Consider the following 23,931-nt stretch of genomic DNA (forward strand, 5'->3'; position numbering starts at 1 on the left):
TAACTCAAATTCATTCCTTTTTTATGGCTGAGTGATATTCCACACATTACCATATGTAAAATAGATAGCTAGAGATAGTGGCAAATTGCTGTTTAATACAGGGAGCTCAACCCAGTACTCTGTGACAACCTGGAAGGGTAGAATGAGTTAGAGGGTGAGAGGGAGGTTCAAGAGGGTGGGGACATATGTGTACTTACATAAGACAGAAGTCAACACTACATTGTAAAGCAATTTTCCTCCATATAAAAATAAATTTTAAAAAACGTAACAAGGAAAAAAAAAGTTTCAGGATTACTGCTGATTGAAGTAATCATTTCCAAAGTCCAGATTTCCCATGGAATGTTTGTTCTGACAGCGCTCTAGGTGTTGTTAGATCTCTGGGACATGACCTTGTGTCAGCTAGCAAAGGGGAAAAAAGATTTGTTTGGATTATTCTATAAACCCTTTTCACTGTGAGTACCTATTGTTTCCTTAGCCATCTGCAGATTAGTTCTCTGGATACCACAAACTGGATACCACAATTTTTGTTTAAGGTAAGTGACATAATGATTTCATTTGTAATTTTAAGATTTCAAAATCATAGATCATGCTTCCAACAAACTTGCCCTTTCATGCATGAAAATACATAACAGATTACAGTCTTTTACCTTCCTTTTAAAGTAAGATGTAACTATTTTGCTTAAACCTCAAAAGAACCAAAAGGTTCATATTTCTTACAGAAGTGTCCTTCCAGAGAGCTGCCTTGGTGAATCAAGTTTTTCTATGAGATAAACTACATTTAAAAGTAAAGCAAACATACCTTTTAGCCAAAGACTAGTCATGTGCCTGGGCTCCCCAGATAGCACCAGCAGCAGTAAATACAACTTCTTGAGCTTCTAGGGCATGGGCAGAAGGAAAAAATAAAAAATAAGAGATTCAAGACATTTACAAGAAGATGGAAAGGAAGAACTTGAACTTAGGGTCAGACTAGAACATCTTCTGAACCTGTCAGGTAAGATGTGCTGAACTGCCTTAGGAACAAATCATTCATGTGAGTCAAGGACATGGTAAGGTGATAGATCAGAATAAAATGGATTTCACTCTATAATAGAATTCTCCACATGCTCACATAGCCATCTTCAATGGTTCAATGGAACTGCTCATTTTTAGAGTTCAAGAGGGTTGGCAATGAGAAAACTTCCAGAACTGCTGCTCTTCTACCATGCTACTGCAGTGGAAAATTTTTCTTAACTATGTTTCTCTACTCACTGAAAATTTTTTTGTTCCATGTTTATATGAAAATTGTGTGGTAATGGGCATAATGCCTGCATGAAATTTTAGATATCTCCAAAATGTCTAAAGATGTTAAAAATCGATAAATAAGGAATGCTTTGATATTAGATGCTGGGCTATGATAATAAAAAAATAAAAGAAATAATTATCTTTATTTGAATGAGAATTATTTTAACATAAGTCAACTTTTCCTTATAACAATAAAATGTTATAAAAGCTACTGATTAGCTATTTTATTAGCATCTCCTCAAATAAGAATCTTTGGCGTTATCATCTTCATTTATAGCATTTTCCAAGTTGTCTCAGAATAGTATAGCCAAATATGAGATTAGAATATTTTATATGGATTCTGTTATTGCAGTTTTATGATAAGAGGAATAAAATCCACCTATACTTTTCAAGCTTTTGGAAGTTAAAACAGAGTGTCTGCTGAGAATTGAGAACTAGTAATCTTTTGTAATTCAATTTTGCCCGATCATTTACATGCTGATCCCACAAAATAAGAATTTATTTTCTTTACAACTGAATTATTCTGGAACATATCTATCTCTTCAAAATTTAATAAGAAAAAGATCAAATAAATAAATAACAGGAAAACCCCCTCTGTTTAGATCTCTTTCCTTGCTGAAACGGTTCCTGCTTGAGAAGGTCCCAATTTGGGGGTGGGGGATGGGATGTGGTCTGTCTAGTGATTAATAAGAAAATTTCATATTGTTTAGAAGCCTCAGGGCCCTTGGCAGCTGGTAGAAAGCCAGTAGAAAATCATTCAGTCTCAGCTTGGGTTTGATGTGTAGCATATAGAACTCATACTATGTATTTGGTTTGAACCCCGCCTAATTTCTGGACACTCTTATCCCAAAGTCTATGGTTCTGTATTGCTGAAGAAAACCAGAAAAGGTGAGTTAAATACCAGTGAACTAAAATTAGGCTACCCTAGTGGCTCAGATGGTAAAGAATCTGCCTGCAATGTGGGAGACCTGAATTCCATCCCTGGGTTGGGACGATCCCCTGGAGAAGGGCATGAAAACCCACTCCAGTACTCTTGCCTGGAGAATCCCTGTGGACAAAAGAGCCTGAAAGACTACAGTCCATGGGGTCGCAAAGAGTCAGACATGACTGAGAGAACTAAAATTGGCAGGCAAGTGCAGTGGTCTTTAAACGAGTCTCTTGTTTTTATGATTGAAACAGCCTATGGGTGTAGCGACTTACATGTATCCTATGGCTGATTCATGTTGATGTATGGCAGAAACCAGGTCAATACTGTAAAGTAACTATCCTCCAATTAAAAATAATTTTTTTTTTAAAGTTTGGATAAAAATCATGAAAAGCATCTTCAGTTTCTGTCTACCTCCTCAGACAGTGATAATGAATTCTGTTTCTTTATAACTCATTCAATGAATACTCAAATAGGTGTCAATTCCATTTCAAATTAAAGGACATATTCAGCCACATGTCAGTGGATTTTGTTGCTTTTATTCTAGGATTTTTCTCTGAGCTTGTAGGACAATTTGAAAATGTTTACTGACTGACATACTAAATGATGTAAGTTAGAAAGACAAATGCCATATGATATGGGCAATATACAATATGATACAAGTGAACTTCGGAGAAGGCAACGGCACCCCACTCCAGTACTCTTGCCTGGAAAATCCCACGGACGGAGGAGCCTGGTGGGCTGCAGTCCATGGGGTCGCTAAGAGTCAGACACGACTGAGCGACTTCACTTTCACAAGTAAACTTATTTACAAGACAGACTCATAGAAAGCAAATTTATGGTTACCCAAAGGGGAAAAGGGTAGGAGAGGGATAAATTAGGAGTTTCGAGTTAGCAGATACAAACTACTATATACAAAGGAAATAAACAAGATCCTACTGCATAGCACAGGAAACCATACATCCAGTTTATTTATATATATATTTGGGCTACCCTCATAGCTAAGTCTATAACCCTTAGCTAATCTCTAACCCTTGTGGCTCAGATGGTAAAGCGTCTGTCTACAATGCGGGAGACCTGGGTTCAATCCTTGGGTCGGGAAGATTCCCTGGAGGAGGAAATGGCAACCCACTCCAGTACTCTTGCCTAGAAAATCCCATGGACGGAGGAGCCTGGTGCAAGCCACTGTCCATGGGGTCGCAAAGAGTTGGACATGACTGAGGAACTTCACTATCTTTCTTTCTTTCATAGCTAAGTCAGTTAAGAATCTGCTTGCGATGCAGGAGACCCAGGTTCTAGTCCTGGGTTGGAAAGATCCCCTGGAGTAGGAAATGGCATCCCACTCCAGTATTCTTGCCTGGAGAATCCCAAGAACAGAGGAGCCTGGCAGGCTATAGTACATGGGGTTTTAAGAGTCAGACACAACTTAGTGTCTAAATATACATGCATATATATATATATACACACACATATACACACATATATATACACATATACATATATAAATATATATATAACTAAATCACTTTGCTGTATCCTGGAAATTGTTGCTGTTTTTCAATCCCTCAGTCATGTCTGGCTCTTGGTAACCCCATGGACTACACAGCAAGCCAGGCTTCCCTGTCTTGCAGTGTCTCTCAGTTTGCTCAAACTTATGTCCATTGAGTCAGTGATGTCATCCAATCATTTCATCCTCTGTTACCCTCTTCTTCTCCCACCCTCAATCTTTCCCAGCATCAGGGTCTTTTTCAATGAGTCAGCTCTTCTCATCAAGTGGCCAAAGTATTGGAGCTTCAGCTTCAGCTGAATATTCATCAGTCCTGACAATGAACATCAGGACTGATTTCCTTTAGGACTGACTGGTTGGCTCTCTTTGCAGTCCAAGGGATTCTCAAGAGTCTTCTTCAGCACCACAGTTCAAGAGCATCAGTTCTTCAGCACTCAGCCTTCTTTATGGTACAACTCTCACATTGGTACCTGTCTACTAGAAAAACCACAGCTTTGACTAGGTAGACATTTGTCGGCAAAGTAATGTCTCTGCTTTTTAACACACTGTCTAGGTTAGTCACAGCTTTCCTTCCAAGGATAAGTGTCTTTTAATTTCATGGCTTCAGTAACCATCCACAGTAACTCTGGAGCCCAAGAAAATAAAGCCTGTCACTGTTTCCACTTTTTTTCCCCATCTATTTGCCATGAGGTTAATGGGACCAGATGCCATGATCTTAGTTTTCTGAATGTTGAGCTTTAAGCCAGCTCTTTTACTCTCCTCTTTCACCTTCATCAAGAGGCTCTTTAGTTCCTCTTCATTTTCTGTCATTAGAGTGGTATCATCTGCTTGTCTGAGGTTATTGATATTTCTCCCAACAATCTTGATTCCAGCTTCCAAGTTGAGCTTCATCCAGCCTGGCATTTTGCATGATGTACTCTGCATAGAAGTTAAATAAACAGGGTGACAATATACAGCCTTGACTTACTCCTTTCCCTATTTGGAACCAGTTTGTTGTTCCATGTCCAGTTTTAACTGTTGCTTCTTAATCTATAGATAGGTTTCTCAGGAGGCAGGTAAGGTGGTCTGTTATTCCCATATCTTTAAGAATTTTCCACAGAGTTTGTTGTGATCCACACAGTCCATGGCTTTAGCATAGTCAGTGAAGCAGAAGTATATGTTTTTCTTGAATTCTCTTGCTTTTTCTATGACACAATGGATGTTGGCTATTTGATCTCTGGTTCCTCTGCCTTTTCTAAATCCAGCTTGTACATCTGGAAGTTCTTGGTTTATGTACAGTTGAAGAGATGGGAATACCAGATCACCTGACCTGCCTCTTGAAAAATCTGTATGCAGGTCAAGAAGCAATAGTTAGAACTGGACATGGAACAACAGACTGGTTCCAAATAGGAAAAGGAGTACGTCAAGGGTGTATATTGTCATCCTGCTTATTTAACTTATATGCAGTGTACATCACGAGAAATGCTGGGCTGGAAGAAGCACAAGCTGGAATCAAGGTTTCCAGGAGAAATATTAATAATGTCAGATATGCAGATGACACCACCCTTATGGCAGAAAATGAAGAAGAATTAAAAAGCCTCTTGCTGAAAGTGAAAGTGGAGAGTGAAAAAGTTGGCTTAAAGCTCAACATTCAGAAAACTAAGATCATGGCATCCAGTCCCATCACTTCACAGCAAATAGATGGGAAAACAGTGGAAACAGTGACAGACTTTATTTTTGGGGGGCTCCAAAATCACTGCAGATGGTGACTGCAGCTGTGAAATTAAAAGATGCTTGCTCCTTGGAAGAAAAGCTATGACCAACCTAGACAGCATATTAAAATGCAGAGACATGACTTTGCTAAGAAAGTTCCATCTAGTCAAAGCTATGGTTTTTCCAGTAGTCATGTATGGATGTGGGAATTGGACTATAAAGAAAGCTGAGCACCAAAGAATGGATGCTTTTGAACTGTGGTGTTGGAGAAGACTCTTGAGAGTCCCTTAGCCTGCAAGGAGATCCAACCAGTCCATCCTAAAGGAAATCAGTCCTGAATATTCATTGGAGGGAGTGATGTTGAAGCTGAAACTCCAATACTTTGGCCACCTGATGTAAAGAACTGACTCATTTGAAAAGACCCTGATGCTGGGAAAGATTGAAGGCAGGAGGAGAAAGGGACAACAGAGGATGAGATGGCTGGATGGCATCACCGACTCAATGGACAAGAGTTTGGGTAAACTCCAGGAGTTGGTGATGGACAGGGAGGCCTGGCGTGCTGCAGTCCATGGGTTTGCAAAGAGTCAGACACGACTGAGCAACTGAACTGATACTGATAACTGTTGACACCTAGCTTGGAGAATTTTGAGCATTACCTTACTAGCATGTGACATGAGTGCAATTGTGTTGTAGTTTGAACATTCTTTGACATTGCTCTTCTTTGAGATTGGAATGAGAATTGGCCTTTTCCAGTCCTGTGGCCACTGCTGAGTTTTCCAAATTTGCTGGCATATTGAGTGCATGTTTTGTTAGAGATACAAAAATCAAAATGGCAGTATTAGGGGGCAAGTATGGTTTTGCTAACTCCATCCATTAACTCACAGATCCTCAAGGCTGCACAGCACATGGGGAACTACTGATCCAAGTTTTCTCTGGCATTTAGCCACATCTGAGCAAACCCTCTTGTGGTCTGGGTGGTGAAGTTCCAAGCATGTAGATTAGTATTACTAGAAATCGAATGAAAGGATACATCTCATCTAAGAATGTGGAGTCTGGGGCTTACTTGTCATGTAGCTTCAACCTTATGTACCTGCTAAAGCCTCAGCCTCATCATCCCTAAAATGAGGAAGTTTAACCTAAAGGTTTCAAAGACTCTTTCCAGCTCTAACTTCTCTGAGTCTAAAAGTAGAGATAATGGGACAATGAACTCTTTAGCAAGCTATTAATACCAAGATGCCAGGAAACTAAACAGAGCTTCAGAAAGAAAGGTTCCAAAGTCCTTCCCCAGTCCCAGAAAGGTATGAAAAACTGAAAGGAAGTACTAGGTAATACTTGAGGGTACTGTCTGCACAAAATAAGTAATTATCTTAAAAAGTGTAAGATCATATAAAAAATTCCATTTGGAAATGGAATGTGATACAAATATTTACTACACACTTTGATTGGTTTTTTTCCTTTACAGGGTTTGTTTTCATTCTTCTAAGTGATACGATCTCCTCTTTGTAGAATTTTGTCTTTATTTAAATTAGCAACATCATTTAGAATTTCTTCTACACAGTGCTGGTAATGTCCTCAGTTTAACAACATGAGAACTGAAGGATCATCCTCTCTATCACATTTCCAAAATAAATGGTGGTTTTCACACTGGATTACATACATTTTAGGGCTGGTTTAGGGAATTGGAGGCTAGTTTATGCCCACTGACTTCAGCCTGGCTGGCCAGTGGCAGCTTCATTTTTATTCTGTATTGGAGTTCTACATAGATTTCTTTTTTTTTTAAGTTTCACTGCTTAAAAAAAGGTTGACTTTCCTGACTGGGTTTGAACTACACCATACTAACTAATTGTACATTATGATATACCTTCATTCAATGAACACTTACTGATGCCTGTTCTTTACCCAGCCAATGTGCTGGATGTTGAGTGGTAAGATGACTGGGATTTGGTACTGACTCTTAGTCTTGTGAGCCACTTGGGCTTCCCTAGTGGCTCAGATGGTAAAGCGTCTGTCTGCAATGCAGGAGACCCGGGTTCAATCCCTGGGTTGGGAAGATCTCCTGGAGAAGGAAATGGCAGCCCACTCCAGTATTCTTGCCTGGAAAATCCCATGGACCGTGGAGCCTGGTAGGCTACCGTCCATAGGGTCGCAAAGAGTCGGACACGACTGAGCGACTTCACTTTCACTTTGTCTTGTAGCCTATCACTCACAGTTCAGAGAAACTTAACTAGTACTGGGATTTTGAACTATGGGAATGTCCACCCTAAAAGTCTTTAGAAATAGGATTTATACTCATAAGGTTGTGAATTTATACGTGTTGACTTAAGGAAGGCAAGATGTTTTCAAAGATCATATTTGAGGCTGTAACCGAGAATGATTTGTTAAGTTTTACCCCATGAATGTTTGATATATATTACATCATTTCTTTTCAGGATCTGGAGGCCCTCCAGGCATGGCCAGACACTCCGTCTTGTATTTTATCCTGCTGAGTGCTCTAATTGACAAGAGCCAAGCCTGTTTCTGTGATCATTACCCATGGAGTCAGTGGTCCAGCTGCTCAAAAACCTGCAATTCTGGAACCCAGACCAGACAGAGGTGGGTGTGGGCTTTGTAGCTTTTCTATGTGCCCTGGGAAACCTCAAGGACAGAATTAGCAAAATCAAAAAGTGCCACACTAAGCAATGGGAAAGAAAATATATCTGCAAGTATAATTTTTGCAGAGTACAATCTGCAAAAAATTTTTTACTTTTAAAAAGAACTCATGAATTTGGATGGAATTTGATGTCTTTTCCACGTAAGGTTAAAGTGGAGTCTACTTTTGTTCTCTCCATAAAATTGAAGCATTTTAAAGAAATTCAATTAAGAATCTGTGCAATATTTTCAGTTGACTATTTAATTTACTTAGAATCACTACTTGGGTTTTTTTTTTTTTTTTCAATCAGCACATAACTCTGCTTGCCTACAGTTAGTGAGTTAATTATAGAGAATTTTCTACTCATTAAACTGAGTCTAACAGGACCTCAATTGAGCAGCACTGCTAGCTATTAGCTCGATTGTTGGCATGGACAAGAAGGCAAGAAAACTGTGTTTTACTTGGTAACATTTAATAATTCAGTCTTTTCATTAATTCAGATTATTCCTCCCCCATAGTTTCTTTAAATCTGTTAGATATTTCTGTTCCATGAAGACGCTCACGTGACTTGGAAGAAAAAAGGCATATACTTAATGTGTTTTTAACTGTTATGGAACTTTTTAGAGATCTAATTTAGAAAACTATTTTTACATATGTAGTGTGAGTCTCATTAAAATCACCACCTGATGGCCTCAATAAACCATCTACTCCGGATGTAAGAACAGATTTGTTCGTAATACTTCCCTACTCAAGAGTCCCTTAGTAGCTCACTACTGCTGCTGCTGCTGCTAAGTCGCTCAGTCGTGCCCGACTCTTAGCGACCCCATGGACTGCAGCCTGCTAGGCTCCTCGGTCCATGGGATTTTCCAGGCAAGAGTACTGGAGTAGCTCACTACTGCCTGCCAAATAAAGTACCATAATAAAAGTTCATCCCTCTCGATTATGCTCTTCTCAGGTGCATCCCACAAACTCCTCCATGGACATATCATACTCCTTCCCTGCTAATCTGTGCACAAGCTGTTTCCTCTGAACACCCTTCCCTTCGTTGCCTGGAAAACTCACGTGGATTTTTCAAAACGTATCTCTCATGTCACTTTCTCCTTTCATCTTTAGCCCCACAGAGCTCTGGCTCTATCTCAATCATTGTACTTACCACATTGCATTGTCATCTTTTAAGCAATTAGCAGAAACTTTCTTCTTTCTTTTTCTTCCAGTCCCTCCCAGGAATTCCATCACGGCAGGCTTCATAGACGTGTAGCCTGTGCATTCACACAGGACCCCACTCTGAGAAGGGCTGTGGTTTGGCTTCATGCTCTGCCTCCTCTCTTTGGAAATTCTTAAGAATTTATGAATATGTGTTGCTGTTCAGTCTCTCAGTCATGTCTGATTCTTTGTGACCTCATGAACAGTAGCCCGCCAGGTTTCCCTGTGCTTCACTATCTCCCAGAGTTTGCTCAAACTCATGTCCATTGAGTAGGTGATGCCATCGAAACATCTCATCCTCTGTCATCCCCTTCTCCTCCTACCTTCAATCTTTCCCAGCATCAGGGTCTTTTCCAACGAGTTGGCTCTTCACATTTAGGTGGCCAAAGTATTGGAGCTTCACTTTCAGCCTCAGTCCTTCTAATGAATATTCAGGATTGACATACCTTAGGATTGACTGGTTTCATCTCTTTGCAGTCCAAGGGACTCTTAAGAGTTCTCTAGCACCACAGTTTGAAAGCATCAATTCTTTGGTGCTTAGCCTTCTTTGAACATGTGACCCCCCCCCACTTTTATTTTGCTTTGTGCCCCACAAATTATGGACCCAGTCTTGAGTTCCATTAAGTGGTAAAAACTGTACATATGGTGGACTGCTTGATTTTCCACGAAAACCTCTTTCCTTTTATTCACTATAATTGATGCTCAATGAATATTTTTCTTATGGGGCTGGAGCCACAGTAAAGACACTCATTCTAAGCAGCTTTCTCCTCCTTATTATAGACGGATTGTTACAGATAAGTACTATTTTGAAAACTTTTGTGGCCAGCTTTGTACCAAGCAGGAGTCCAGAGAGTGTAACTGGCAAACTTGCCCTATCAATTGCCGCCTGGGAGATTATGGACCCTGGTCAGACTGCGACCCTTGTGTTCAAAAACAGGTAAGTGAAACGTGGGTATATTCAGGAAATCAGAATCATAAATTCTCAAATTCCCTGACAAACTCAACAATCATAGAAATGATGAATTACTTTAATTTCTGGAAATAAACTGTCCCAGCTTCCACTGAGGGAAATATTTTAGGGGGAGGCAGGATTCATTTGACATGCTTTATTGGCATGTGAATACCAAAAAAAAGTTCTGCCTGCCACCCCCCAAACCCTGAGGATTGGTATTGCACTCACCCAGCTCTGATTTCCACTGCCTCTGCCCTGTGAGAGCTCACAAAGCAAAAACAGGTGCTAAAAAATGTGCAGTTCAGTCCAAGATTTAAAATCAGACAGAAATGAGGTACATTAATTAAAATGACTCCTTGCCCTTTCTTTAACTGCCCCCTGCTAAGGGAAAGTCCCTCGATTTGTTTATTGTTCCCAGCTGCAATATTTACCTACCTCAAATTCATTCCAGGTAGGGCACTGGCCCGGGTGAATCCCAGTCAGGGTAGGTGCTAAGCATTCAGACATTAGGGAAGTAAAAGGAATTGACCCAATACAAGGAAAGCACCCACTATCTCACAGAGACAGTTAGGTTCCTTTGCACACATCATCTTATTCAAACTTCACATCACATTATTTTTCTACCCATTTTACAGATAAGGAAGTTATAGCTCATTAGGGGTTAAGTAATTTACCCAAGCACATATCACTAATGAATAGAAAGCTACATATTGAACTTGGATTTTTCTGACTTTAAAGTCAGTACTTTTGAATCCTATTCTATTTCTATCCTTCCCTGACTCTTTGATTTACTACTGACCATTTAAAACCTTTCAAAGTGTGGAAACTGTGCCGGCTTTGGTTTCCACAGTGACTTTCTCATACAAAAGCCCGCCCCCATCAACCCTTTCACATTTATCACTTCACACTATCTTTGAGGAATAAAAGGGCTACTGTTACGACCTGGAAGATTTATTGCACTCAGGACATGCTCAGTAAATATTTGTGCATTTGATTTTGATTCAATTTAGAATCCTATGATTTCAGAGTTAGAAATCTTCAGAAATTTGTTGTCCCACTTCCTCGTTTTACAGGTTGGAAAAAACGAGACCCCAAAAGTATTGACTTCCCTAAGAAAACACAATAACGGAATTGGAAAAAAATCATTAGTAATTTAGCAAATGCCACTATAGGAAAAATCACTACTGTGACTGAGAAGCCCAGTTTTCTTAGATACTTTCTGGCTTCGACCCAGCCTCAGAGGTATTCACCTTTCTCTCCTTTCCTTTGAGTTCAAGGTTAGGTCCAGCCTCAGAGGTATTCACCTTTCTCTCCTTTCCTTTTAGTTCAAGGTTAGGTCCATCCTGCGCCCCAGTCAGTTTGGAGGACAACCATGTACGGAGCCTCTCATGACCTTTCAGCCGTGCATTCCATCCAAGCTCTGCAAAATTGAGGAGATTGACTGCAAGAATAAATTCCGCTGTGACAGTGGTAATGTACTTTTGAAAAATGTTCAGTCTTCACTAAAAATGACTAAAGTTATTCCAATTGACTCCCAGAGAAAGTCATGATAGAAAAGTCCCACCATATTTTAAGCCTAGGGAGACAGGGATGTTATGCTACCAATTACGTACTATTCATGTGTAAAATTACAGCTTTCAGGCTATAATCATCTTGACCACTTACCTGATTCCTTTGCTCATCAAGAACACGTTCCCAGATTCCTACACTGTTATGAAACAGGAGGAAGAGAATGAGGAGGAGGAAACAGAGGAGGAAGCAGATACTTTTAAAAATCGGCTATTAATAAGCACAACTGAAATAAGCAATTGAAAAGGAGTGATGCATTTTAAAATTTTAATATGGTTTATTAAGATAAGGATGTTAATGCTAAGATATTATGTAAAGGGGATGGTTAGAGATGATGTAACAAATTTTCTGGTACGGTCCATTGAATGATTCCAAAGATAATCACAAAAGAGGAGACTGCAAATGATTTAAACAATGGCAACATTCCCTTCAAGTTCAATTCTCATACAGATTCATACATTTTGATATTTAAGTATTGTTAGATTATAATCAAACCTTGAATATACTACTTAATCTATGTATTCTCTTGCTAATTAATAGCTTTCCAAAGCTCAGCATGTTGAACCATATAGGTCAGATTTCTGCAAACTTTTTCAGGAGAAGTCCGGGTGGTGAGTATTTTAGGCTTTGCAGGCCATACAGTCTGTGTAGCAACTATTCAGCTCTGGAATCGTGGCATCAAAGCTGTCACGACTTGGCAGTATACAATAGACAGTATATTCAACAAATGACCATGACTATGTTCCAATAGCATTTTATTTACAAGAGCAAGTAGCAGGTCAGTTTTTGTCCATGGGCCATAGTTCACTGATTCCTTGTATAAATAGTCAATTTTAGTTAAAATAAAATTAGAGTTCTGATGAATAAAATCCAAATTATTTGCATACTCTAAAATACACTGAAAAGTAGAACTAGATGGCAGATTTCAAATTCCCATAGAAAACTGACCCCAGACTTGGACATAATGTTTCTCTTCTCTTACTCTTTGCTTCCTGCCTTCAGCTTTACCAATCTTTTCTGAAAGTCAGACAGGAAGGCTGGTTCCAGGGTTTTCTCTCTGTACCTCATCCCCAGAACGGGATGTGAGGGTGAGACATGGGTAGGGAGATATACATTATGCCTATGTAAATAAGGGGCTTCCCAGGTGACCTTAGTGGTAAAGAAACCACCTGCCAATGCCAGAGACACAAGAGATGTGGGTTCGATTCCTGAGTGGGGAAGATCCCCTGGAGGAGGAAACGGCAACTCACTCCAGTATTCTTGCTGGGAAAATTCTATGAACAGAGAAGACTGGCCGGCTACTGTCCATAGGGCCTCAAGGAGTCAGATGTGACTGAGCAACTGAGCAACCAACAACCAACTGGAAGCTAACAAGAGGCAAGAAGGATCTTCCCAGAGTTTTGGAGGGAGCATGGCCCTGCAGACATCTGGTTTAGACTTCTGCACTCCAGAACTAGGAGAGAAAAAGTTTCTGAATTTCCGTTTATAAATAAGGTCATGTCACATATTGACAAAACAGGGAATATGAGAAAAACCTTGATGGCAATGGCTAAGGGGATACAGACCTAAGCACTATATTCAGAATATTAAGATAAAAGTTTAAAACTGATGCACATCAATTTGAAGCTTGAAGGGTAGTTTCTAGAACAGATTACCAGGGAGAATTCTTATATTCAGTAGATGATAAATTATGAAATTTATTATGAAAGAGTTTGTTTATGTCAAAAATATCCACAAGTCTGAGAAGTCTTTAGATATATCCATGTGCTATCAGTTCAAAATGAGTGATTTCAGGAAAGTTACTGGTATAGGCACAGCAATCTCTACTTCATCAGTAATACATCCATAGCTAGTGATATAAACTGAACTATTGAAATGCATCTGTAATGGTTGATAAGCAGCTGCTACCCTGAGCTCTCTTAGTGACCTCTGCCCTACTGTCCAGATCCCTTCATCAGAAATTCCTAGATCTTCCCAGGATCCAACCATTAACTAGTTAATCTCTGGTACAAATATGGTTGGCATCCATTCTGACTGGGTAATGCCATGGGCTCTTGGTTGTTGAATATTCCACTGAAGATGATATACCACTGTACTCTTCTAAAAACATCCACTAATGCCACTCTCAAAGGAATAAAAGATTGGATGGACCATTATTTGTCTGACATATCAGGATGATGTAAGTCATCCTGACAAATATCAGGATGATATTTGGATCAGTTAACAACAGAAAAAAATCTCTATCTTTCCTTTCCACTCTCATGATTGCTCTTCAGAATCTTCCAAGGCTAATTGTATTATTTTGTTTTGTTTATTTTTTTAAAATATTTTCCATGGATGCACTGTGTCCCTCCATTCTGAACCCTCCTCCCATCTCCCTCCCCACCCCACCCCTCTGGGTTGTCTCAGAGCACTGGCTTGAGTGCCCTGCTTCATGCATTGAACTTGCACTGGTCATCTATTTTACATATGGTAATATACATGTTTCAATGCTATTCTCTCAAATTATCCCTTTAATGTATGCATGGATCTTTGAGAAGTACCCATGAGGCAAATTCCCATGCACTATGCCAACTCCTCTCAAAGTGCTAACTTTAACACAGAGATGAGAATTTGCAACTGGTTATAAAAATAATATACCATGTAGTAACATAAATCAATTCAAGTAAATAGGAAAATCATATATAATTCTAAATGACTACATAATTCCAGGTGTAAATATATACATGCATGTGTTGGCTAAAGCAAGCTGACTTCTACAAATTCTGTACTATTGAAATGTCCCTTCACCTCTGCCATTCCTTATTTAGTATAGGATATATTTGTGGCTTACAAATCTTTCCCCTTCCTATTCCATTGTGTTTCCATGACCTGGAACCATTCTCAACTGTGTCCCATCAGTCCTGTTTCACACTGCCACCCATTCCTAAACTTCGCTCAAGAGAAGTCCTCCTGCTTTCATCCCTACCCTTGCTAATGTTGTTGTTGCTGTTTAGCCACTAAGTCGTGTCCAACTCTGTGCAACCCGTGAACTATAGCCTGCCAGGCTCTTCTGTCTGTAGGATTTTCCCAGCAAGAATGCAGGAGTGAGTTGTCATTTCCTTCTGCAGGGGATCTTGCTGACCCACGGATCAAACCTGAGTCTCCTGAATTAGCAGGTGAATTCTTTATCACTGAGCCACCAGGGAAGCCCACCCTTTTTAACAGAGACTCTATAATATCCCTAAAATTGTTAGCACAAGTTCACAGTGAAGTCAAACAAACCAAAATGTCAGAGTTTGGAACACAGAAAGGTTAACTGCAGAGCCATACAAGGAGATGAGTGGTTCAAGCCCTAAAAACCCCTGAGCTCCCTAAAACATTTCAGTAAAGCATTTTTAAAAGCCAGGTAAGGGAAGGGGGTCACAGGATATGTGATCAGCTCATGCACAGTTCTCTGACTGGCTGGTGATGAGGTAACAGGGTTGTGTCACAGAGGTTAACTTTATCAGTCCTTAGGCTCCAGGAAGCCTGGGGCTACGTGTTCATGGTCATAAAGAGGTTAACATCTTCCATTTGGTAGGGGGTTTTCACACCTTTGAAACAACTCAGGACATGTGCATCAAATGTGTGTGTATATTCAGTAGGTACTTCAGAGAGGAGCTAAAGCAGAGGATACGAGAGAAGGCCAGCTGGGAAAGCCCCACAGGGTCCTGCTCCATTACAGAAGTATCAAATGAATAGACTTTCTTACATATCTGGTACCCTGATCACAAACCTAGGTTAATGAGAATTGTACCTTGCATGTGTATCCCTACCTCCATCTGATAAAATGTGAGTTTTACAGTAAAATATAAAAAATCAGCTCTTGTTCAAGTTTATAAGTACTAGGTTCAAAACTTTTAAAAACTGTGAGATGTGTCATTTTTTTCTCCTTTAGGTAAAGCATCTCTATTTCAAACTAAATTACCCATTCTGCACTGCTCTAGGAAAAGCAAACAAGAAAAACCAGAGATGTGTTATTTTTAAAAACAGGGTATCTTTCAGGTTATATCTTAGGACCGACAGGAATTCAATTCCCTCTATATTTTCAGTCTTGGGTGATTATGATGCTCGTACCTATAAGTGTCTTGTTATAAAATTTTGAATAATCAAAGGATGATTTAATTACTTTCATTATATTCCACCTTCTTACTGATGATTCTTCAGCTCAGTTCAGTTGCTCAGTCGTGTCCGACTCTTTGTGACCCCATGGATTGCAGCATGCCAGGCTTCCCTGTCCATCACCAACTCCCAGAGCTTGCTCAAACTCATATCCTGAGTCAGTGATGCCATCCAACCATCTCATCCTCTATCGTCCCTTCTCCTCCCTCCTTCAATCTTTCCCAGCATCAGGGTCTTTTCCAATGCGCCAATTCTTCACATCAGGTGGCCAAAGTATTGGAGTTTCAGCTTCAGCATCAGTCCTTCCAATGAATACTCAGGGCTGATTTTCTTTAGGATGGATTGGTTTGATCTCCTTGCAGTCCAAGGGATTCCCAAGTCTTCTCCAACACCACAGTTCAAAAGCATCAATTCTCTGGTGCTCAGCTTTCTTTATAGTCCAACTCTCACATCCATACATAACCACTGGAAAACCATAGCTTTGACTAGATGGGCCTTTGTTGACAAAGTAATGTCTCTGCTTTTGAATATGCTGTCTAGGTTGGTCATAGCTTTTCTTCCAAGGAGCAAATGTCTTTTAATTTCATGGCTGCAGTCACCATCTGCAGTGATTTTGGAGTCCAAGGAAATAAAGTCTGTCACTGTTTCCATTGTTTCCCCATCTATTTGCCATGAAGTGATGGGACTGGAGGCCATGATCTTAGTTTTTTGAATGCTGAGTTTTAAGCCAGCTTTTTCACTCTCCTCTTTCACTTACTTTCATCAAGAAGCTTTTTAGTTCCTCTTCACTTTCTGCCATAAGGGTAGTGTCATCTGCATATCTGAGGTTATGGTTATTCCTCCCGGCAATCTTTATCCCAGCTTGTGCTTCATCCAGTCCGGCATTGTGCATGATGTACTCTGCATATAAGTTAAATAAGCAGGGTGACAATATACAGCCTTGACGTACTCCTTTCCCTATTTGGAACCAGTCTGTTGTCCCATGTCCAGTTCTAACTGTTGCTTCCTGACCTGCATACAGATTTCTCAGGAGGCAGGTCAGGTGGTCTGGTATTCCCATCTCTTGAAGAATTTTCCACAGTTTGTTGTGATCTACACAGTCACATACTTTGGCCTAATCAATAAAGCAGAAGTAGATGTTTTTTTCTGGAATTCTCTTGCTTTTTCTATGATCCATTAAGATTATTAACCCCCCAAAAGTTGAAACTAAGTGCTTTCTGGGGAACTCTTTATTAGTAAAAATAAAAAATAAAACAATTCAACAAAAAATATAATTTCCTCAAGCACTTTAGTTGATCAAAATAGTCACTCATAGCTGTATTGAAATGTTGATCACAATTTAAGATAGGTAACGAGATGTGTGTGTATGCGTGAGGGTGCTCAGTCGCTCAGTCATGTCTGACTCGTTGCAACCCCATGGACTGTATAGCCCACCAGGCTCCTCTATCCATGGAATTTTCCAGACAAGATATTCCTGAGTAAAACATTCAATCACTGTTGATGAGACTTGTACAAAATGGTACAGATGCCAGCATTCCTGATTATATGCAAGAGACTGAGGAGCAGGAGACAGGCTATCTGTCATTGTAGACAAAGTGTTTCAATTTCAGTAATATACAGGCACACACTGTTTCCTAGGATCATTATGAAATTCAGCAAGTTTTAAAAGAAAGGGAATTATCCGAGTTGGTACTATTTTCTAAACTCACTCACATAAATTGCTATCTAACACTGTGGTATCCAGGAATTTAATGTGTCCAAAAAATAGATATAGTAAATTGTATGTAGTGAAACTCTTATTATGGTAATTATAACAGTAATCATATATAGTGAATATCTACAATAAAATATTTAATAATGTATAGTAAAGTAGGGGTTTCCCTGGTGACTCAGACAGTAAAGAATCTGCATGCAATGCAGGAGACACAGGTTCTATCCCTGGGTCAGGAATAACCACTGGAGAAAGGATTGGTAACCTACTCCAGTATTCTTGCCTAGAGGGCTACAGGCCATGGAGTTGCAGAGTCAGATACAACTTAGTGACTTACACTTTCACTTTTTTTTTCACTTTTCAAAATAATTATTTATAGTAAAATATACTGATAGTAAGTGTGCAATTTGATTTTGACAAATATATACACCCATATAAATAACCCCGGATCAAGGTACAGAAAATCTCCATAAACCCCAAAAGTTCCTTGTTTCCTGTTTCTAGTTAATCCTTCTTGTTCTTTTTTTTTTTTTTAATCCTTCTTGTTCTTGAACATGAGATAAAAGACTCAGATGACATGACTCGTCTGTGTCCAGCTTCTTTCTCTCAATATAAAATTTTAGACATTAAGTCACGTTATGTGTACCAGTAGACGTGTGTGTGAAACTATAGTTTTTTAAAAATAAAAGCAGTGACCTTGAGTCTATTATCCTGAATTAAAATTCTGAGCCTCTTGTTAATTTTCTCCTACAGAACATGATTTATGCAGCAAGCTCACTGTAGTGGGAATGGGATTCTAGAGTTATTTCTTTAAGACAATCAGCTCAAGAGTGACTAAATAATTCTATCCAGACTCTTGCAATTCTAAACAAGAGAAAATATCAGTTTGTTATTCCATTTCCTTATTTCCTATCAAAAATAATGAAAACTGGCCCTCTACCTTCCCTTGAAATTTAAAGTAATCACGTTTCAAATCAATACTCTCTTCAATGACCATTACTTGTCAATATTACTATTTCTTGACCAGGTCGCTGCATTGCCAGCAAGTTGGAATGCAATGGAGAAAATGATTGTGGAGACAATTCAGATGAAAGGAATTGTGGGAGAAAAAAAACAGTATGTTCACGGAGCCATAATCCCATCCCTGGTGTACAGTTGATGGGCATGGGGTATGTAACATCTTTTTATCGTTTGGGAAGTAAAACCATTTCAAAACCAGAGCTGGAAGCAGCAATGAAGCAGTGAGACCCACCATTGTCCACATTCCTCATTAACCTCTTACTCCTTCCACTAGTCCTATCTGTCCCTGATACTTGGCTGCCAGGCTTAATGATAAAAATAATTATTTTTAATTTTTAGCTATTTAATAAATTAAAATGATAATTTCAGTTTAGCATTTCCACATTTAGTGCGTAGTAGACAATGTTATGAGTACTTCATAAACATAGTTTGTTTAAAGTCTTATTGCAGGTATTCTTTCCTTCCTGAGTTCCCTCAGGGCTCACCCGTTCACCCTTGGTGGTAGCTGCAATTGCTGATGATTGTGACATCCTTTGTTTACTGATATGGCAGGAAATATTCCATTTCTCAAATGGTTTTTAAGCATCATTCAATGACGGGTATTTTAAAAATCACCATTGTGCTTTGATCTTCTAAAACTTATTCACAATATTTCCCTATTACAATCCTATTTAAAAAAAAACAAACAAACAAGCAGAAAAAGAAAAGAAAACAGGAGCTAAGCCTTAGTTGAAAGCATAAGAAAAACCAGTAAAGGTAATTTCTTGTACTCTCCTGTTCTCATGATAAATAATTCTCCCTTCAGTTTTTGGCCAGAAAGCAAATAGTATTATACAGGCTTTTATTGCTTTGTAGTGAGATTTTTAAAGTCTTTACTTGTACTGCCCGACTTGCATAAAAAGAAACCTTGAGGCACTAAAGACAAACAGCAGCAGTTGCAAATACAACCTCATTTGATTAGAATGAAAACTAGCAGCTGTAGAACCAAACTCAAGTATAGCAGAAAGTGGAACAGTCATTAATCTGGAAGTAAGAGGAGCCCTGTTCTAGACCTGAAAGTGTTAATCGCTCAGTTGTGTCCTGACTCTTTACAACTCCATGGACTTTAGCCTGCCAGGCTCCTCTGTCCATGGGATTCTCCAGGCAAGAATACTGGAGTGGGTAGCCATTCCCTTCTCCAGGGGATCTTCCTGACCCAGGGATCGAATCTGGGTCTCCCGGATCGCAGGCAGATTCTTTACCGTCTGAGCCACCGCCTACTTCTGCATTAATTCACAATATTATGACCAAGTAAGTGAACATCTCTCAGCTGTAATTTCCCCATCTCTAAGTTGGATGGCTACAAACTGATTTGAGGTTGTCCTGAGAACTCCTAATTAGAGTTATTTCAACAAGAGTGTTTCACAGCATCTTCTTATCAAGGTACAGAAATGGTTTCCTTTTTTTCTTTTCTTTGGAAGAAAAGCTCAGCCAAAAACTCCCACTGATAATACCATTTTCCAATGTTCTGATTGATTCTGGGTAACATTACAAACTCACCTCTTGTTCAGTTGATCTAGACTCTCGAGTTACAGATGGGAAAGACCACATGCTATGTGTACTTTGGCAGAAGGACCATGTGGGACTCTGCCAACCAGAGCTGTTGTCCCAAGGATTCTCAGAAATGAGCAAAACCCGCTGGCTCAGGGACAGCCAGTCCTCTCCTCGCCTCCCCAGGGATTGAGAGTTCTGAGAGCTGCTTACTGGAATCTCTAATTATCTGGCCTTAAAATCACTGCTTCTCTCCAACACATTTCTACCCCAAAAAAGAAGCTTCCTGAGTGACTGTCCTTCACTTTTAAATGGCATCTTTCCAATAAAGAATTTAACAAGACATTCCAACATTGCTACTTTGTCAGCATCAGTCGCCAGGTCTGAAATCTGAAGCAAGAATCAGGCAATAATAGTGTGTTGTTTGTGTTCTCTCAGGCTCAGACAAGGTACAAATGCATACACACAGATGCACACACACACACGTAGAAATAAATACACAAACACACATGCATATTTATATACAGAAATTCTAATGAAATTCAAAAAGTTATAAAATATAACATTAACGTCAAATTAGATAAAACACTTTAGAAACCTAACATATTAAAAGCCACCATGTGTTTGAGACACCAAAATGTTTAAAATCAACTTAAATACCACAGAGGCGAGCAGAGAAAATAGAGCCAAAAACTGCTCCATAGCTGACTTCACTTCTAAAAGTCTCCTTGGGGTGCCCTAACAGAGCCACCTCCACAGAAGTCCTATCTTCAGCCTCTGCCAGCAGTGACTACCATCAGAGAGATTCCTCATGACCTGGGAGCCATTTTTCTCAAGCCCTTTCTTGTTTGTGATGAACTTATAAGTACACTGTATAAGGCAGTATAAGATCATCAGTTGTTTTTTCCTCATTGCTGCTGCTGCGGCTAAGTCGCTTCAGTCGTGTCCGACTCTGTGCGACCCCATAGACGGCAGCCCACCAGGCTCCCCTGTCCCTGGGATTCTCCAGGCAAGAACACTGGAGTGGGTTGCCATTTCCTTCTCCAATGCATGAAAGTGAAAAGTGAAACTGAAGTCGCTCAGTCATGTCCAACTCTTAGCAACCCCATGGACTGCAGCCTACCAGGCTCCTCCATCCATGGGATTTTCCAGGCAAGAGTACTGGAGGGGGGTGCCACTGCCTTCTCCTTTTTCCTCATTGACCCCTCTTAAACCAGAAAGTGAGTCCTAAACACCTGTGTTAGTCATGCTAACTTAAGTACTTTGGAAAGTTTTTCCCAGACCAGCTCCTCTTACTTCCTCTCTCAAATGCCCACTGATACAAACTCAAATATGGATGAGAATTTGACTATGAGATATATCTTACAGGAAAGGTAAGAATCATTCTTTTTTTTTATCAGTTTTACTGAGATCTGATTGACATGTGGGTTTTCCTATTATGTACATCTTTTATTCTCACACCATTGCCACACCACAACAATTTTGATGCCAGACATAGGCAGGGGGTTCCCCCCACCAAGCAATTGTCTGTGACACCAGGTGACTGCCCCATAATTTAATTGAATTTCGACCTTAGCTACCTGAAGATAGTATTAGATTCATAGGTTAAGGGCGCAGTCCTGCAAGACTGCCGCCACTCCCCCAGAATGTCAGATACTGATTCCAAGTTCAGGTTCGCATATGTGCTTCTGTCACATCGAGATTCCCATAAACTCCTCCTTGGGTTTGATTAATTTGCAAGAGCTACTCATAGAAACCAGTAAAACAATTTACTTAAATTTACTAGTTTGCTATGAAAGAATATGATAAAGGATACAGATGAACATCCTGTTGGGAGAGAGAAGTATGGCAAGGATGTGGAAGGGGCATGAGCTTCCATGCCTTGCTTGGGTACCACTCACCTGCACCTCCATGTGCTCACCAACCTGGAAGGTCTCTGAACCCCATACTTTTGGGATGTTTATGGAGTCTTCACTACATAGGCGTAATCCATCAATATCTCTATTTTCAGCCCCTTTCCCCTTTCTGGAGAATGGAAGGTAGGGCTGAAAATTCTAAGCTTTGATTCATGGCATGATCTTTCTTGTGACCAGTACCCATCTAGGAGCCCACAAAGAATCACCTCATTGGAACAAAAGACACTTTTATCACTCAAGAAATTTCAAGGGGTTAGAAGCCTTGTGTCAAAAACTGGGGTCAAAGACCAAATATTAGAAAAAAAGATGCTCTTAGAGCTCTTACTACGTAAATTACACAGGTTTTGGGAGCTCTGTCCAAGAAATGGGCAGCAGACGCCATCATGGGTATTTTCTATTATCTCATCATTGGTTTCCCTGGTGGCTCAGTGGTAAAGAATCCACCTGCAAGGCAGGGGACGCAGGAGATGTGGGTTCAATCCCTGGGTTGAGGGATCCCTTGGAGGAGGGCATGGTAACCCACTCCAGTATTCTTGCCTGGAGAATTCCATGCGAAGAGGAGCCTGGTGGGCTACAGTCACACCAGGTGGTGGGTCTTTGTGGTGGGTCACAAAGAGTCAGACATGACTGAAGCAACTGAGCATGCACGCATTATCTCATCATATGTGATTCAGCAATACTAAAATTTTGACAAAAACTTTTTTTAAAAGAATTAATTTAACAAATATTAATATCTATGAGAACTTGGAAAACAAGTAGCATTCTGGAGAAGTTCTTATCTACCACAAAACAGTTTCTTAAATACTTGATTTATACTAAGCTAATTAATCTCTCTGTGCTTCAATTTCCTCATTTGTAAATGTGTATAATAATTGTACCTATATGACATGGTTGTCATAAATATTAATTAAATATAATATTAATATCAAATACAGATCAAACAGTACTAGACACAGTAAACATTATGTAAGCATTTGCTAAACAGATTTTAAATATCATTATACTTATTAGTAAAAACAATAATAATAGATTACAATTCTATTAAAATATTACTATTTCATTATTAGCTCTTTATAAGAATTCTTTTACTATATGATAGTAAAGAGAGTGGATCCAGAATGGCATAAATTATGTAGTAATTTATTTCATAATCTGCTTCCAAAGTTTGTGTTGGTTTTGTAAGTCATGAAATAATTATAAACCTAAATTTTATTTCATAGTGAAAGCTTGGAACAATTAAATAAGTGGAATATAGAGAACCTAACAGAGCTAGAGGGGTTGAGTTTTGACTTCCAGATCTTTTTGGATACCTCACCATAAACTGGAAAACATGGGCTTTCCTTCAAGCCATTTGTCAAGAGTCAAAAAATGCCTAAGGGAGTCACGTGATCAGGGTCTGCTGAATCAAGGGATTAGCGCTTGCTCAGCTGCATGCTTAATCCCTAAAAAAAAAAAAAAAAATGCCTAAGGGAAGAATTTCTTTCATATAACTACAATAAATTTTAAAGACTGCTTTACATCTATTGAATTCTTAAAAATTACTCTGTTTCTAGGTTTCATTTCCTGGCAGGAGAGCCCAGAGGAGAAGTCCTTGATAATTCTTTCACTGGAGGAGTGTGTAGAACTGTCAAAAGCAGTAGAGCAAGTAATCCATTCCGTGTTCCGGCCAATCTAGAAAATGTCAACTTCGAGGTATGCCAGCCTATCTTGAGGGCATTCCAAGTGCCAATGGTGATTATAAGCTAAATTTCAGTGAAAAAAGAGTCATGAAGGAAGGGACAGAATAAAAAGGTAATGAGCATTCTTCATCGCTATCATGTGCTGACATTTATTCCTTCCACAGCTCAGTAATG

General features: G+C 39.5%; 1 protein-coding gene across 1 annotated transcript in view; it reads left to right on the forward strand.

Moving 5' to 3' along the window:
• The first annotated feature begins 475 nt into the window (after positions 1-475).
• Positions 476-23,931, forward strand: part of C6 (complement C6) — a 76,684-nt gene continuing 53,228 nt past the window's right edge. The window contains exons 1-6 of the mRNA XM_005889718.3: positions 476-533; positions 7,835-7,997; positions 10,018-10,174; positions 11,515-11,659; positions 18,640-18,781; positions 23,632-23,770. Of these exons, the coding sequence (XP_005889780.2) occupies positions 7,855-7,997; positions 10,018-10,174; positions 11,515-11,659; positions 18,640-18,781; positions 23,632-23,770 (726 nt within the window). The 5' untranslated portion in view covers positions 476-533; positions 7,835-7,854. The remainder of the gene's footprint in view (positions 534-7,834; positions 7,998-10,017; positions 10,175-11,514; positions 11,660-18,639; positions 18,782-23,631; positions 23,771-23,931) is intronic.

This window comes from Bos mutus, chromosome 20 (genome assembly GCF_027580195.1).
Source record: "Bos mutus isolate GX-2022 chromosome 20, NWIPB_WYAK_1.1, whole genome shotgun sequence".
Taxonomy (NCBI): domain Eukaryota; kingdom Metazoa; phylum Chordata; class Mammalia; order Artiodactyla; family Bovidae; genus Bos; species Bos mutus.